A 17752-nucleotide genomic window follows, 5' to 3' on the forward strand; every position below is an offset into this window, starting at 1 on the left:
AAATGCGTGAGGTCACACTGACGTGACGGCGACAAAGCTGTGGTGCAAAATAAAAAGAAATAAATAATTTTTTTTGTCTGATAATCGACCTCAACCCTTCGGAACTAACGAAAATTGAGCTTTGAAAGAACACTAGCTTTGTAAACTGATGTCGCGTTTCTCTTTAGCGAGTGGGGCTATGAAAGGCTACTTTACCAAATTAAAGGGACACCAAAGGGAAAAATTATTTCACCTATCTTTTAAATCACCGGTGTACAATACCGAAAATGACGCTTGGTAATCAAAAATAAAGAAACAAAGAAGGAAAAAGAAAGGCGCAATACGGAAAGACAGGTGGCGACGCCCTCTTGAAGTTCCCGCAACAGCACGCCGTTACGTCATGGATTTTGACGGCGTGTGATTGGTGGAGGCGTATAATTTATTTTGCCTGTAAAAATGGACTACATTGTGTTTTAAAGGGGCCAAAGACTGAGCATATGACAAGTGTCGGGAACTTTCACTTAGCCAACGAGGTCCAAGAGCGAAAAAAAAAAAACTATACTTTGAAATCCTCGACGTCACACTGACGCACTGGCGTTAAGGTTTCGGCGCGAAATAATTAAAAAAAGAAAAAAAAAACAACGGATATTTGACTTTCAGTTTCTCTAATATTCGAACTATATTCGCGAAATTAACGACAACATAGAGTTTTCAACGAATACTTTGTCACTCCAAACTGATTCGTTCTTCCTCGTTAGTGACCCTTTAAAGAAAACCTGATTTATTGTAGCTTTAGTTTGTATAGTTTTCCTTTAGGAAAGCACGCGTGCATACCAGCGTCGGTGTACTGCTCTATGCAAGGGTTCCTTTTTCCTCTTTCTCCCTTTTTTTTTTTTTCCCCGCCGAGCGTCTCACGATGACAACACAAGGTGCCGCTGCCACGCTAGAGAAACGAAAAACAAAACCACGTGGAGGAAAAGGAAAGAAAAAAAAAAGTGAATAAACGCCGCGGCGGCCTTGGCCTCGATGTCGCGGTGCGGAGGAAGGAGTAGGGGAGATATTGCAGCTCGGGCTGGGGGCAGGCGGCGTGCGATTATGCGAAGAGGAAGTGCGGTGTGCCGTGCGAGACGGCGGTGTGCGCACGCCGTATAGTTAGCTGTGAGGCCGCATAGTACGGTACGTGGCTGCACGCACGACTGTACGCATAAATGCGCGCGAGATCACAACGTTAGTTCGGGCCTCGTTAGCAAGGGGGCGTTACCAGTCCAATGTGGGTGGGGGCGAGGACAGAGGGAGAAGGGGCACTGAGTTGTGCCACGCCCCTTAAGCGGCACTTTTTTGTGCCACGAGCGGTCGTTATGGGCTACCAAATAGAGAGAGGCCAACGATCGCCGGTGAGCAAAGAATACGTGAAGCGACTGTGAATGTTTCTTTCTTTTTCAAAGTTAAGGACATTACAAGTTCCCAATGTCTTTCCTTTTTGTGAAGAACGATGATTGGATGTCACAGTCTGCAGAGGCCAACGTTTAGACAAGTCCATTGTCGAAGCGTCGGTCTGGGACTTCATTTCTGCGAGGTCACTTCGATTAAGTCTCGATCTACTTTCCTGTGAATCTGCGTATTTTTCTTAATTTGGCTTATTTTTTCTGAAGTAAGTTTTCAGAGGTATACGAATATAGAGCAGCAAGAATCATTGCCACACAGGCAATCAGTCGGTTAGAATTTCATTTCATCATAACTGTCTTTACACTGATCCACAAAATTAGTGCCGTAGTTTTGATAGACAGTCGGCAATGTGATTTTGTGACACGAGGAAAAGCGGCGATAGGTAAATGTGTTTTTCAGTAGCAACACAGCATGGAGAGGCGCAAGACCTGCTTCATTAAGTTTAGCGATTTTAACCGACAAGCAAGATTTATTCTTTGTTGCGAAATGTACTGAAGTAGTTACATGGTAGGACGAGACTAACTATATGCTGGCTAGCAATGTTGGCTGTGCGTTCTCAAGCCCTGTAGCATTAATTCTTCTTGAACGAGAGTGGCTAGTGGTGGATAGTGGTGCGTGGGTCTTGTGGGTGAACATTAGGAATTGGAATGAATAGGGAATGGGTGAGTGAATGAGTTGATTGCGCGGTGTGCGCTACATGGTACTGAAGCGAAATGACCGGTCATCACACGCTATATATTTTCACTGTCTCATTGCGTGCTTACTGCGTTTTGTTTAACCTAAAGTGTGTTGAGCAGGCCGTAAACCAAATTCTACTTTGTCTCGCTCTCTTAGAAGCAGTATATGTTGCGAAGGTCCGCGACCTGCACAACTGTGCGAGTGGATGCAATGCCGTCTCATATGCTGGTAGACACTAATGGTATACATATGTAGCAGCTTGCACGTCATTCTACGACGAAATGACGTAATGTTAGAAGTGTCTTTAATGGAAACGCGGGTCTCACTGTGTAAAAGACAGGTCTATTTCTGTGCACCCTCGGACATGTACGTGGTGACGAACGCGCTAAGGGTGTCTATCCGGTGCGACTCCGAGGAATTCGGTGTGCTTCACACGCTAAAACGGGGACGTCCTTCAGCGTCAATAAGTCTCTGTTGAAACGCGAGCACGCGCTCGAAATCGCGCTCGAAATCTCTAACATGCGTTACACCCTCCAAAGGAATGCAAAGCGTTTTCCTTTCATGCGGCAGGTATCGAGTGTGCTGTCGTCAAGACTCAGTACAGGCCGTGCGCTCACTTCGCGAGCGTATTGCTTCTCGCTATCGCGTCTGGTCTGCGACGCCTTCGCATTCCTACTCCCACTACGCGTACCGACCCTCGAGGGCTCTGCGCTGACGGAGGCAGTCATCTCAAGGGAGCACTGCAGGCAGCTGGCATGATTTATGGAAGCCCCAACGATTGCCTCCATTGTTATCGCACGGACTTCCCGGCGATTTGAGCTGCAACCGATTTCGCTTCCCTCCAGTAGCGCGACGCTGGACGTGGAAATGGGAACACGACAGGCGGTATCGAAGAGAGCGCATGACCGTTCAGGTGATGGCACCGTGCGTGAGGCGTGATGCAATGCGTTATATCCTTTTCACGCTAAAATAAGCGTCGCGCCCGTTTCAGGCGCGAAACACGTAGACGTGATGCCTCGGACGAAACAGTAACAGCGTTCACGATCAGTGTTGGTAAGTCGAGTAACTTGGCGAGAAAGTCGCTAAATCTTGGCGAGTTTTCAAAGTCACCTTAACGCTGTTTTGAGTCATAGCGACATTTTTTTTTCAGTGACGTAAATTGCCAGTGAATTGCACTTGTAGAAGCTAATGTACTGCAGTTTAAGATATGATAAGGAAGACGTCTAGGAGCCACCAGGACATAAAAAAAAAGCGAAAAACTTTAACCGCCATCATCATCACTATTCTTTCTTTCTTTCTTTCTTAGAACATTAAACATACAGTCAAATATTTTGTCAGCCCGCCAAAGCAATGATGCTTTTGAGCGGGACTGGGCAGTGCTCTGGCCCGAATGACAGTCTTGTGCTCTAAGAACAGAGGAAACAATAGGAAGAGAGAAAAATAAAAAGTACAATAGCAAAATTAATCTTCTTGTCTGTGCCACAAGCAGTAACCTGTAGTCCGCGAAAGCATCGATGCTTCTATGCGGACCAGTACAGTAACTATACGTTTTACTGTACTCTGACGAAGGCTGGTTCACCAGCCGAAATCGTTTAGTAAATAAGTCTTCCAAAAAGTTCGTCGTCTCCTTCCTACGTGTATATATATATATATATATATATATACAGGGTGTGTGCGTGTGTGTGTGTGTGGAAATAATGAGTCGCCATCATACGACCAGACGCGTTCGGATAGGTCAGAGACGTATTTGCGCAAGCTACTGGAAATAATGCTTACGCACGATATGAAATTTCACACTAAGGTGTTTTTGCTGTAATCTTTCTCCAGCTGCGGGTCGTGCTCAGCCCAGTTCCTGAAGTGTGCTGCCTCGGCCAAAGAACAACGAAAAAAAGAAAGTTGGCAGTGGCTTAGCTTGGCTATACCAGGATATACGTAGCGAAAGCTAAGGCATAGCATGGTTAGCCTTGGTTAATCTTGATTTCAAGTCCAGGTTAGTCTGGTTGTTTACCTATGTTACGGTGTTTAGCCAGTCGTTCGGCGCGCTGTTCGTCTGTTTCCTGGGCGATTCGTTTCCTCTTCATCTCGTTCCGATGTCGATTCCAGACCTCCTCCTGTTTATCAGAACTGTAGCCGTCCATACTGCCGCCTCAACTGTGGTTGCGGCGCACGCGAGCTCACCTTTTCAATCCTCCGACATGTTACCAGGCATGCGACGCAGCTGGCGAAGCGAGAGGAGGCGAGCGCAACGGCGAGGAACGTGGTGTGACGTCATGTGCCTCCTCGGAGCACCGCAAGTTCGCGGCCAGTAAAGCTTTCGCTTTAAAACACGGCCGGGAACCTCATCCTTACTCCAATTTATTGGATGCGTTTACGTGTCGTCACAGATGGCGGGAGAAACCGCTGGAGCGCTGCCTACATGAGTGCATCTCGGAAAGCTTCCACATTTGCTCTAAGTATGATCCTTATTTTCGTTTCAATATCTATTTATTGTTGCGGACAATCATAAAAATATAGAAGTGAGGATAAAACCCTTCAAGCTTGCATATTATCTTTTAATCTAACTTCACAAAATATAGCATTGTTATAAGCTTGAATTTATATCGTTCACAAAATTAGCAGGTTCTCCCGAAGGGCGAAGCATTGACAGCGGTAGCACCGAGGTTTGTGCTTGAACTTCTGGAACGGTGTACTAGTACTATATGCCTAACTATGTGAAAACGAGAACAAGGTAAAAGCGGAAGCCAAGGTTTCGCAAGTGGGCTTGTTTTTGTCAAGCCGACCGTATGCAACAGAAATTTCAAAGACATGCTAGTGCACGCAAAAGTCAGCCAACACCATTACCCCGTAGGAAAAAAAGCATGTTGTCGCCCCAGGTGCAAAACCTGCAGGCACCTTCAAAGTGGCATTATAATTAAAAGCACCGCAAATAGTTATACACACGAAGTGAAAACTAGCTTTACTTACACTAGTTTCGATGTGATTTATATGCTTGAATGTTCCTTCTGTAAGAAAAAATATATCGGTGAAATGGGACAATCAATGAACGTCAGGTTAAACGGACATAGCGCGGACACAGCTAGAAAGCTCCCCAAGGCCGTCGCCGAGCATTTCAACCGGCCAGGTCATAACTTTGAACTCCACATCCTAGAATCAAATTTCCGTTCTACGCGAGACGGAAAGCACAGATAATCATACCTCATCCATAAGTTCAAGACATTGCTACCAATAGGCATGAACCTTTCAAAGGGAACTTCAGAATCTATTAGCTATGCTAAATTTCAAGCTATAGGAAACATAACTTCGTTATTTTTCATTGGGGTACTTAGTGTTTTGTGTTGTCGCTTCTCTTTCTTTTCTTTTCTCCCGTTGTTCTTTTTTTCTTTCATTTGCATATATATTCCATTTTTTTTTCACGACCACCATATTCTGCCGCTTCTTTCATTCTCTCTTGCAGAGAGACGATAGTTCACTGAACAGCGGAGCAGATAATGCCCCCCCCCCCCCCTCCGTCGTCCAAGCCCGTTTCACGAAAAAAGGAACCTATGGTAACACGTCAACCGGCTCACACACGGCGCTACTTCACATTTCTCCACCGACGTTTAATAGCGCGCCTTTCTTTGCGATTCTACAAGCTCTCCACTAACACACCCTCGGTCGTTGCCTCGTCCACCTACCTTACCCCCACTACCCTTTAGAAAAACCCTACCTATATATACTGCGCCGAGGCCTTGAGAAGAAAAGGTCCACTTGTCGAAACGTTGGCTCCCGCTTTCACATTGTTGTTGTTTTTGCTCATCGTCTTGAATTTCCGTCTCCCGCCTTCCCCGTGTTCTACCTATATGCCTAATTAGTACTGACTCGGCCTTGGCTAGTTCCAGGTGGACTAGAAGAGAGGCGGACCGCCGAACATCAGCATCACTGCGCACGGACATAATCGGAAAGGTGCCAACAAGAAGATCGAAATCGTAATTTTAATGCGAAAGCATTATACGCCCTATTACGCAAAAAATCCGTCGACGTAGTCGGCGTGACCGAAAGATGGTACCAAAATGGCAGACGGCGCAGAGAGTGAAAAGACGTCACAAAACGCTCTGGTTGACGTCAAATTTCCCAAGGAGGTTTCCGTGAGCAAATTGAATTAATGGCTTTCAGAAGGAAATTAGGTGAATTTCGGTCTGGGTGGGAATGCTCGTTGACTAAAGGTGTGCCTAGGTGTGTCACGTGAGCCCTTGAACACGTGACGGTGCAGCCAATGGGGAGGAGGTGGCGCCACGTCATGAGTGCTTAAGATGAGTGCATAAAATAAAAAAAAATAATTGATGTCCAATTGAGTGGCGCTGAGCGGTCCTTCTTCTTATGAACTCCTTGTGGGCAAGTGAGTGTACTGAGATGCATGGCGCGTTTCGACGTGGCCATACCGATAGAGTTTCTTGCTATGTTAACTAGAGGGAAATCTGGCGCTGCTGCGCTGTTTTGTGCATGGGTCTGCCGGCATATTGTGACATAGGATTGGCAGCGTTCTCCAGGAGAGCCAGGACGCCTTGATGACGCGCCTGGCTAGCACCGCTCCGTCTGCGACAATGCTTCGTTTCCTAATAAAAGGGCACACAAACAGCTGGTTTAGCTTTATTATTGCACAAGCACTTGTTATGTTTGATGATGAGGACTTGTTTTTAAATGTACAATGACATGGAACGTAAGAAACCATAGGCGCAGGGTTTCCAATCTACTGGGGGGGGGGGGGCAGGCAATTCGCACCCTCTCTTTATCTCTCTTTTGCACTCGTACCCCCTACCCCCACCCCCCTCCTCCAGTGCATGATCCTTGGCAAGAGATATACATAGGCAGAGAGGAAATATATGTAAACGTCCGCTTTATTTGTTTATAAAGTCGAGCGAATATCGCTAAAGAGAATGACAAAATACCATAAAAAAGAAACTGGAAAACACGCAAACTCTTGGTAGACATTCATAACGCCCTTAGTCAAAGTGAGAGAAAACACTGAGCAACACGAACATTTTATCAACATGCTAATAATTCAAATATTACAAACTCATTACAAACATTTCGTTTGTAAGAACCACTGGACAATACAAGCAAGCTAACAACTATATATATATATATAAATAAAATATTTTAAACTCTTCATGTCTAAGAAACACTGGGCAGTACAAACGTTTCCACAATAACCCAGCAATATAATATCTAATGACAGACCATAAACTCTTCGCCTTTCAAAAATGAACGAACTACCAAACTCAATAAAAAAATAAGAAAAAGAAGAAAGGACAATGGACAAAGGACAAAGGCGGATTTTATGAGAGGGGTAAATTGATGTCAGAGGGTGTGACAGCTTGAATAAAGCTGGTGCATAGCTGACTCTAAGTTATATATGAAAATTTCTTATTTTGATTAATTCTCTGACATCCCCGACTGCGTTTCCCCTACCGCGGGAAACGTTGTACAGTTCTATAGCAGACCACTGCTTATCTGCCCTGCGCATTACATGGCCTGCCCAGCTCCTTCTTCACCTCTCATTGTCAACTAGAATATCGGGTACACGCTATTGTTCTCTTGTCCGCACCGCTGTTTTCCTGTCGCTTAACGTTACGCCGAATATTGACGACATTGACGGGAACGCCTCGGTGTCAGTCGGCGCCCATGGAAAGTGTGAGCTAACGTTAGCCTGACGATCACTAGCCCGTTCCGCTGAGATACTGCATCTATATATACTACACAGAAGCCCAACCGGAGCGCTATATAGGGCGTGCTTATGCCAGAACCGGAAGGTAGAACCAGGTTCCTTCGGGAGTCAAGACCCTGGTAGAACGCTGTGATCGCTCCACCATCGAGTCAGTTGACGTTTGCAGCGCTGACGCTCGACGTTTGCGGCCAAACGCACTCCGGCGTCACTGGAGAGCCTCGCCACCTTCGCTCAACCCATAGAGCTTCCTACAAGATTTACATAATTTTCGTAGGAAACTCTATGGCTCAACCCATAGAGTTTCTCACTACAACACCTAGAGGGTAATCTGGCGCCACCGTCTACGGGAGTTTCTTAAGGTGGCACCGTGCCGTCATGGGAATGACGGTATGTCTGCGAAGCTCGTGTTGGCTGGTGTTGTAAGAGGCTTCGTCTAAAACGTGGATATGGCTACGCAAATAACGCGTTCACAAAGTAAAATCTTCATGAAATGTTTCCATTCATGCATATTACATCTTTACTCCCCCACAATGCATGACCAAGCGAACAAAAGCAATAACAGACGACAAACTGTTTCAAAGCGAGCGCGAATCTTGTCGTCTGTCCTCCAACTTTAGCGGCCCGCTGATACTTTTTACGTAACATGTAGTCGTACACACAATAACACGTTCTCACAGTTAAACAAAACATGTTTTCGCGTAATAATAAAGCTAAAACAGCTTTTCACGTGCTGTTCTAGTAGAAAATGAATCATTGTGACAGACGGAATGGTACTTGCCAAGCGCGTCTTCAAGGTGTCCTGTCTCTACGAGAACGATGCCAATCCGAATCCACAATATACCGGCATTCCCATGCATACCACAGCGCAGCAGCGCCAGATTTCCCTCTAGGCAATGTAGTGAGAAACTCTATGGCTCAACCCATAGAGTTTCTCAACCCCCCGCGTGCATGCTACGCTTGCTAGTGGCGACGCCAACGGCGATAATGCGCATCGAGCGTCCGTGTAACTGTTGTCGCAGTGTGCTCCCTCAAGGGTTGCAGAATTAAGCGTGATTGCCTCCTGCAGATTCATATCACCAATAAAACGCTACAAGCACTGATAATAAGCCAGCGTTAAAGTGAGAACTTAACTGCTAGGTCAGTTGGTCTTGCGTAAGGCCACTTACTGTACGGTTCCGTCCCGTGTACTCGGTAACTCTATAGCCTTGCGTAGAGTTAGTGTCCCTAAAGGGAGCCTATACAGTAACTGTAATCTTGCGTACGATTCATTTCAAGCGGATACGTCTTGCGATGTGTTTAGCGGTGCTGACATATGCGGAAGAGACTTGCAGACTGACAAAGAAGCTTGAGAACAAGTTAAGGACCGCGCAAAGAGCGATGGAACGAAGAATGTTTGCCATAACTTTAAGCGACAGAAAGAGAGCGGTTTGGATCAGAGAGCAAACGGGTATGGACGATATATATTCTAATTGACTATAAGAGAAAAAAAATGGCGCTGGGCAGGTCATGTAATGCGCAGATTAAATAACCGTTAGGGTGACAGGATGGTAGAGAGAAGAGAAGCGCAGTAGAGGAAGGTAGAAGACGAGGGGGTGCGACGAAATTAGGAAATTTTCGGGTGCTAGCTTGAATCGGTTGGCGCAGGACAGAGGTAATTGGAGATCGCAGGAAGAGGCCTTCGTCCTGCAGTGGACCTAAAATAGGATTATTATTATTATTATTATTATTATTATTATTATTATTATTATTATGTCGTGCAATCTCAGCGGCTACAATTCGCAAGTTGCAAGATGTGCCGTACAGTAATTAATTATGACGTTACTTGTCGAATATCTGTTAATTTTTGAATACGTGGCATGATTTTTCATGCTATTGTCGTCCGCTTCTTCGAACAATCCAGCTCAACGACAAGACGCATGCTATCGGCCTCATGCGATTTTTAAAAATTCTGGAAGATACGATTTTTTAAATTTTGTGTGGAAGGGGAAGCCAAGGCGTAAGGCGGTAGGCCTGACTACGCCTTGGCTCCCTGTTACAGACAGCAGCACATACATACAGCGTATATAATAACAAAATACGCGTGTAAATCAAATATGCAAGTTGATATATAATAACAGAAGATACATTGGTCATGTAAACAAGAAACTATGATGATGTATCAATACAATAACTGAACATTTATGCATAGAAAAGATCACAAAACAAACACTTGTCCTACAGCGTGTACAATCCTAAAGCGAGCACAACTATATAGGATATTTATTCAAATATTGCTTGACATGGGACATCTTTGCTGAAGTCGAGAATTCCACATCTAGTGAAGTTTGGCTGATGACGAATGGTACCTGAAAGGTTAATTTCTGTTTTCCGTAGTTAGTCCAAGTGATACTAATTTTCTACGCGTTCTCAGATGGTACATCACGGCAGGCCTGTCAGGCAGAGTGCCATCAAGTTTGTTTTGGTTAATATATTGCAGTAGACGATAGTAATACATTTGATGTGCAGGTTGAATAGTATAGAAATGGTAACCCCGCAAAGCTGTCACTTGAGTAAAACCAGAGGAACACAAGCCTAAAGCCTAAATGCAGTTCAAGGTAGCTCACCAACACGTTCAGGCTGCCTGAAACCACAGGAGGCCATGCGCACAAACTCGAGAGCATTGACAAAGAAAAGCTTAAGTTTATATGCTTATTATAGCCACCAAAAGAGATCAGTTCAAGTTTACATGTGCGGCGGCTTTACTTCCATATTCCATCTCCCTCGTTACATCTAGCTGGCGCAATCGTGACAAGTATAAGTGCTGAGCCGCAACAAGACAAAACTCCCCAGGAAGATTTTCTTGGCATTTGGATGTTCAGTGCATGGGATTGTTGGAAATGACACAGTGAGCTTATGCAGGCTTCTCATCACCTTGATTAAATGATTTAGACTGCAAACGCGTAGCGCGTCAGACAATTTCCTGAACACCGTTTCACACGCAGGCACAAAGTGAAACGTTATGGCTTAGATGAACGAGGTTCTTGTCGACTTCTTGCTGCGTTATGGGTCGCGCTGAAATATAAGACATGGACCTCGTTTTTCCGTTGAGCTGGTGTACAAAGGTGCGCAGCAGACAGGTACGACGGTGAATCTTTAGCGATAAAATAGTCAAGCACCTTTCATCTCACGTCGCGAGCCCGATATGTCAACTTAGAGAACACTTTGTAACCTGGTCAAAGGGTGTCACCACTATGGATGCTCAGCACCGTGAACTTTGGGAGGCGACGCTGACATCGAGGTGCCAAGTCTAAGGCACCATCGAGGCACCACACTCCAAGTCTTGTGTGAAACTCAGAGCAGCCAAGCGGCGAAATCTTGGGGACTGCGAACCGCGTTCGGTGAAATAGACTCACGACTGCTGAGTTCGCTTACTCAAGCGAACCAAGAGCGGCTAGCAGCAGGCTCGTTTTTGTAGTGATACAGGTACAAACTGCTAAGGCGATTGCAGTAGACTCGGGAGTTGAAACCTGGCTAGTAGAAAAAAATAATGGTGAGAAACACCTGAATCTAGCTGTACTCGCAAATCGGTTTTGTCATGTAAAACTGCATGCATTACTTGCCTAGTCTCCTCGGCGTTGAGAGCCTCGTCGAGCTACCAGAGAGCAGTTCCCTTGTTTCACCCCCCCCCCCCCCCCGCCAACGACACCCACATACCCTTTGATGTTCACCGAGAACATCCACAAGCATTTATTATATTGAACTCAAATTGCGTTTGGCTTGGCGAAAAAAAAAACTACTTTCCTTTTTTAGCTAAATAAAAAAATGGAGACCAAATTCCCTTCCGAATTTTGTGCATGAACCGTTATGCCAGTCACAGCAGTGTTGCGCCACGACTAATGACACGCACTTTGGACTTTTTTTTTTTTGTGTCTACAAGGTCTAACCGTCTAGCTATTCTGTCCTTCCCACGCTGTATTACGTCACGGGCACCTGTTGCAAGAATTCGTGGCCACAGTGACCGGCGTAATGCCTGGCACTCAACAAGCTGCGCAGATTTATTTTGACGCAGATAACGGGGGGTTCTGCGCTTCGGACACCTCGCGCACTTCGTCTTTCGGCCATGCTGGCTAAGGGGCAAAGTAGCGTGTTGCACACCGCGTACGCAGCTGCGTTTAAATGTCTTAGTCACGCGCCACCTGTCCCACCAAGCGTTGCAAAAGACAGTTCCCCGAAAGAAACAAGGCTGAGCGAAGGTAACGCACGCACGATTGCCCAAGCAGAGCAACCATACGAGAAAGTGGACTCAGAGCAGTATGGCATGGCATTTTATTTCGGAACGTAAGACAAGGAAAAATAAAAATTAAGACTGGAAGGAGACGTGCCTTAGCAGACGTGTACTAGCTGGAAATGCCAACTTTTGCGGCACAACCACGCGGTGTGAAGGCCGGTGAGAACCAAAACTTAGCGCGGGATGGTATTATAAAAGGTTAACTGTGCTGCAGTCGTAAATAGCATTGGATGCTAGTCGTTCATAAGCTGTCTCTAAGCAGCCTGAAATCCTAATATGTTTCGGAGCGGCCCGCTTTTCTAATTTCTGCAAACGTCTTTATTATCGCGGTGAACGTGTTTCGCATTCCGCGCGCTAGGGGGCCGGGCGTCTCTTCTTTTCCCTCCGCTTCTGCTACACTCTCGGCTGTGGCCGGCGCGGCGCTTTTTTCCGCGCTTACTTGTTGACGACGACATCGGAGCCGGCCAACGCAGCATCGCACTTCGTGTGGGCGGTACGTCGAAGTACTTGCAAGACACCCGGAATCTGCCTTTTCCTTTTTTCATGCGCTCGTTGATTTCGTTCCCACTGTAACGACAAGGTCAGTTTCTGCTCGGCGGGGGTTCTCCGTGCGCCCGATGCACTTGCCATATCCGGCGGGAGAAGAGCGCCGTGTCCGTAATAGTCGCGTAGTGTAGTGAGCGAGTCTACTTTCGTACCGAGTGGCCGACGCGTGAGTGAGTGCCCGCATTAGCAGCAGCCGCACAAGCAGCATGTCGACGACACCGGACCTGTTGCCGGCCGAAGCGCCGGCGCCGAGGCTCTGCCACCTGATCAAGATCCCCACATTCGACGGATACGGATTCAACCTGCACGCCGAGAAGTCGCGGCCGGGTCAGTTCATCGGCAAAGTGGACAACGGCAGTCCCGCCGAACTGGCCGGCATGCTCGAAGGGGACCGCATCGTGGAGGTGAACGGCGTGAACATAGCCAGCGAGAGCCACAAGCAGGTCGTCGAGCGCATCCGGGCCGTGCAGAACGAGACGCGCCTGCTCGTGGTGGATAGCGTGACGGACGCGTGGTACACCGAGCACAAGCTGGTGCCCCGCTCGACGCAGGATAACGTGCGCTACATTCGGACTCCCACCGGCGACGTTGACGACGTCGACGGCGGGTTGCAGGCGCCCAACGGACACCACTCGCCGCAGGAGACGGCCGAGGAGCAGCAGAGTGCATCGCTTCCGTCTGCAAAGGTGAGGCAGATTGCTGCCGTGAGGCCAGTCGCGAAACTTCCGTTATTCCCAAGTTGTATAAAAAAAACACACCGCGAGAAATTGAGCAGCTTATGATGGTCGCGCCACCTCTGATTTATAATGCTCGATCGCATCGTGGTTCTTAAACGCGAAAGAATAAATTTTTAGTTGTTTTTTCCACTCATAGAGGACGCCGGCGTTTGCTAGGTTTAAAAATCGGGTCGCAGGACGTGACCATCTTTTGAAGCAGTGTTTCGTGACTGAATGCGAGCTCTTTGACTATCAGGCACCACCTGTGCACATCATTGAAACAAGGATGTGTGAACAAGAACACGCATTCCTTTACGTATACGTGGGATGCGGCTGGTGTGACGATGTTTCGCTTCGGGCTTGGAGAATCGTGCCTAAAGCGTGTTCGGCGCAACAGGTTGCGCGCTATTACCACAGGCTCCAGAAATAGCACACGAAATGTTTGTGCGCGCGTGGACATTTACCAAGAAAAAACATTAAGAAGTTCTACCAAGGAACGGCGACATCGCTTTGAGGCTTGGTGACGCGCTGTCGCCGGTGTCTTGATTTTCGTGGAAGATAAAATTGCGACGTCGCCGTGAGAGTCGCACGATAGTTGCTTTTTGAAGACCTTAGTCTATATAAAACGCTGTTCACCGCGGTGTTACAAAGTCTGCAAGCACCGATCGAAGCTCTTGATGAACCATGTCCGATTGCAATGATAGCGGACACATCCGACAGTGATGCATTATTATACTTTGTATCTGCTGATGTCTCCATTGACCACTCTCTCTGTAAACATGCTTCGTATGATTCAACGAAGGAATAAATGGGCAAAGAAAGGAAAAAGAAATAATTGTAAAAACGGCATACGCTTAGGAGGAGTAATTAGTAGCTCCCTAAATTCCGGTTTGCAACCCGTATGCTTCAGATGCACAACTCGCTAGCCTAAATTGCGAAATAACGACCCACGTTTGGACTGTCCTGAGGACGAGTTTTCTGACATGTATCTTATGTTCGTAGTGGGCATGTATTAATTGGCAATTCACTTTGGTGCCGCCATTGAAACGGAAACAAGTAGGCAATTACAATGGGGTTGTCTAATGAACTTTTAATTGCGAGAGAGCCTTGAGAAACACGTTTCTGGTACTGAGGTTTTTAGGTATAAGTACGCGTTGGTCGTTAGGTGTAACGACTTCCTTTAGCGTGTTGATGACTTGTTCTAGCGGCGGCCTCTTGCATTGGCCTAAGAGCCCGCAGTACGAGATGCGAGCTTCTTTGCCGTGTTCGGAGGTCATGCGCTCCAAGCGCGACAGTCTGAACGTTGTTAATGTTTTGCTTGATCCTTTGTGTGAAATGCATAGAGTACGTGTTAGCACGTTACAGTGCTTTAGTGTGCGCAACAAAGTGTTGGAACAGACTACTCGGTGCAAGGTGGTGTGTGGCTCGATAAACTTTTAAACCGGCGGGCATCGTCGTAATCAGCCTGTGTCCACTGTGGGACGAAGGTATGACCCATATGCCTCTATTTAGTCCCTGCCTTGTGTCAGTCAAACTCATCCCATGTCTGCTAATTTCCGAGTAATCCCATCACACGACAAAATCATTCGCCGCCCTTGGCTGTGTTTTTCATCCGTTGTTACATGTTCCGTGGCTCAGTTAATTCTGTTAGTCGTAACCCCACGAAGCCAGTGAAACACCAGGGGAAATTAATTTGCGGTTGTGCAGGTAAGATGCAGAAATAAGTAGAAATAAGGAAACGGGAAATTGAAAGTGCGCCAAAGTATACAATTGGCCGCCTGCGGGTGTCGAACCTACAACTTCCGCGTACCAGTTGGGCTATATACGGCCATACATCCTCCAGTCTACATTCTTGGGTATAGATGCCTGTGTGTTAGATCTGGGGGTGTCAGCCAGCGCCACTCATAGACAAGGTGGCGGATGTGGACCCTCCTCTTAACCGAATGCGTCACGCGGCTCATGAACTTAGTTAGGAACAGGAACTGGCCAATAAACCCTCCCGTATGCTACCTGACCTCAAGCAGGCTGCGTTGGCTTTATTTGGCTTCGTTGTCTGTTGACGTCATATGGCTGCGGCTAACAAAAGAAGCTGTCCCCCTGGGTCTCCCTTCTAGTGATTCTGTAACACTCATAGCGCCTCATAGTTGCCCGTCATATAACAGGCATCTATGCAGCACTACCTCCCCCCCCCCCCCACCATCTATCTCACGCTATGCTGTTACAATAAAACCAGGAGATAATTTAAAGGTCGGTGAGTAATACAGGAATATAAATGATAAGAGCGAGAACAGCACGTGCGACAAGACACAAGTGTAGAAAGAAGCAGACGACATAGGAGTTTTGTTGTCTGCCTTTCTACTCGCCTGCATTGCATGTGACGCTGCTTCGTTATTATCGCAGTACAACCAAAACCTCTGCCAGCACAACGTAAAAACACGAGAACACTACCAAACAAACAACGGGAACAGAGCCAAGCCACATGTACCGGACCAGCGCCAACTTCGAACCATAGATGTAGCCCTCCTGTTTAGGAAGGCATCCGTATGCATCTAGGCACGATCTGTTTGTAGTAATGCTGATCCTAACGTGCGTGGTATCGTTTGGATCGAAATCTATATAGCTGTTGGCGCATCTTCGTAGAATATTTTGACGTGCTGTATGCAGTGCACTGCTGCAAACAATTTTACTTTCACGAAAAAAAAAAATCATATAGCATGATTACAGAACAGTTCAACTCTTCCCCAACCAGGAAAAACGAAGTACTCCGCTCATACCTTCAAAACGTTCGTTACCTGAATGTCATCATAACCTGCATGGCCTCTGCTCACAAAATCCATGGACTACCAAAATTTGCCCTGTCAAAAGACGAAGCAAACAGTCGCGTGATATATGCGGGGTATTACGGTAACCTGGCTTTTTTTTAGCACTTTGTTCCCGCTTTTTCGCGGGCTTGCTCGTAAAAGCAGCTCGTATGTACGTCCGAGTATTCAGCTCGGTGAAGTATTTCGCTAAATCAAACCAATAAAACTGTGTTCCCGTTATTACATTGTAATGTTGCGTGTAGATAAAGACCCCAGGGCAGGCGAATTCGATTTGCTCGCAGCCTTCACCTCCGCTGCCACTATGCGCAGCCGAAAAACATCCCGGCCTCCGCTTTTCTTCTTTCTTTCTTTTTGATCTTGTCGCACGGCCGGTTTTGCGCAAACTGATTTCCATCGGTAGCGTGTGGGTCCACCTCCGCGCTCGGTGTACCCTGCAATTTCGGCGCGCTATAGCTATAAGCTGCGGAGAAAGAAAGAAAAGACGAAAAAAGAAAACGATGCAGAACCAGAACAGTAAAAGAACGCGGGGAGAATCACTCTGAACGACATTTTTTGACGCCTCATCGGGCGCCTCTTCGGCGTGTGCCCGGGTGTGTGTACCCGCAAATTCACGCTCGAGCGAGAAAACGCGGTAGCTGCAGTGCGATCGTGCGCCGAAGCCGGTTTCGTGGTAAATGAGTCGCATCATTGATGTCCCGCTTTTTTTTTTGTTCTTTATCTCCCCCCCCCCCCATTTTTTTTTTTTTTTTTTGCTGTAACGATTTTTTCATTTGTTTTCTTGCGTGCGCAGCTGTTCGGCGTATACAGTCCGTGACAGCGCCGAAACTAGCGTTTCGGAATCGGGTCGTTTCGTTCACGTTCCATCTTCATTGCTCAAACGTCGCTTTTGATGCATATCGACTTCCTTGTGCGCTTCTTTTGCTTGTTTCTCTCTTTCTTAATGAGGAGCGCCATGGCAACCTGTTGGTTTTTCCCGGTGCGAGCAGATATATTTCTTCACGGTGCTAATCCAGGTCCGTCCCTTGTGGAAGCGTCCATATAAGAAGCGCCGTTTATTTAGACCTCTTTCGTTGACGGGTCTATCTTGGCTCCGTAATAGCGATGGGTTTGTTGTCCCCCTTGTTCGCCGGATTATCGTCGCGCCACGAAGCGTCTTATCTGATCCCCGCGGCTTCTCTCGCTTTACTTGCCGCCAGTGTAGCGAGACTTAAACCGTTTATCTAAACTATATAGGCGCTTGCGATGCCTTTATCCGCCGGCGACGTGACCTTAGCGAGAAATTACGCGCCCGCTGAGCAAGTTCGTTGAGAAATGCGAGACCGCGAACGCCACGAGTACTTGCAGCGGCGCTTCGTCGCGCTTTGCCGTGGCTGCGTGACGTTTCACTGCCAGCGAGCCAGCTAAAAACGAAACTGGGCTGTCCCCTCATCCGAGGTCGTGGGTTCGACCCCCGCCGCCACTCGGCTGCATTTCGATCGGGGTGGAATAAAGAAAAAAAAATAAAGAAGAAAGCTCGTCTCAAGGAAAAATTCGCAGCGGGCGAGGCGGTTAGACTTTGAAACTGTTGCGTAAAGCGACGAAGCGACAGGACTTG

The 17752-nt window shown here is 47.1% G+C and overlaps 1 protein-coding gene across 1 annotated transcript in view; it reads left to right on the forward strand.

The window, feature by feature from the left end:
• Positions 1–12331: 12331 nt before the first annotated feature.
• LOC142560387 (Na(+)/H(+) exchange regulatory cofactor NHE-RF1-like) overlaps positions 12332–17752 on the forward strand; it is a 54424-nt gene continuing 49003 nt past the window's right edge. The window contains exon 1 of the mRNA XM_075672448.1: positions 12332–13306. Coding sequence (XP_075528563.1) covers positions 12827–13306 — 480 coding nt within the window. The 5' untranslated portion in view covers positions 12332–12826. The remainder of the gene's footprint in view (positions 13307–17752) is intronic.

The sequence above is a fragment of the Dermacentor variabilis genome, chromosome 10 (assembly GCF_050947875.1).
Source record: "Dermacentor variabilis isolate Ectoservices chromosome 10, ASM5094787v1, whole genome shotgun sequence".
In the NCBI taxonomy this organism is placed as follows: Eukaryota; Metazoa; Arthropoda; class Arachnida; order Ixodida; family Ixodidae; genus Dermacentor; species Dermacentor variabilis.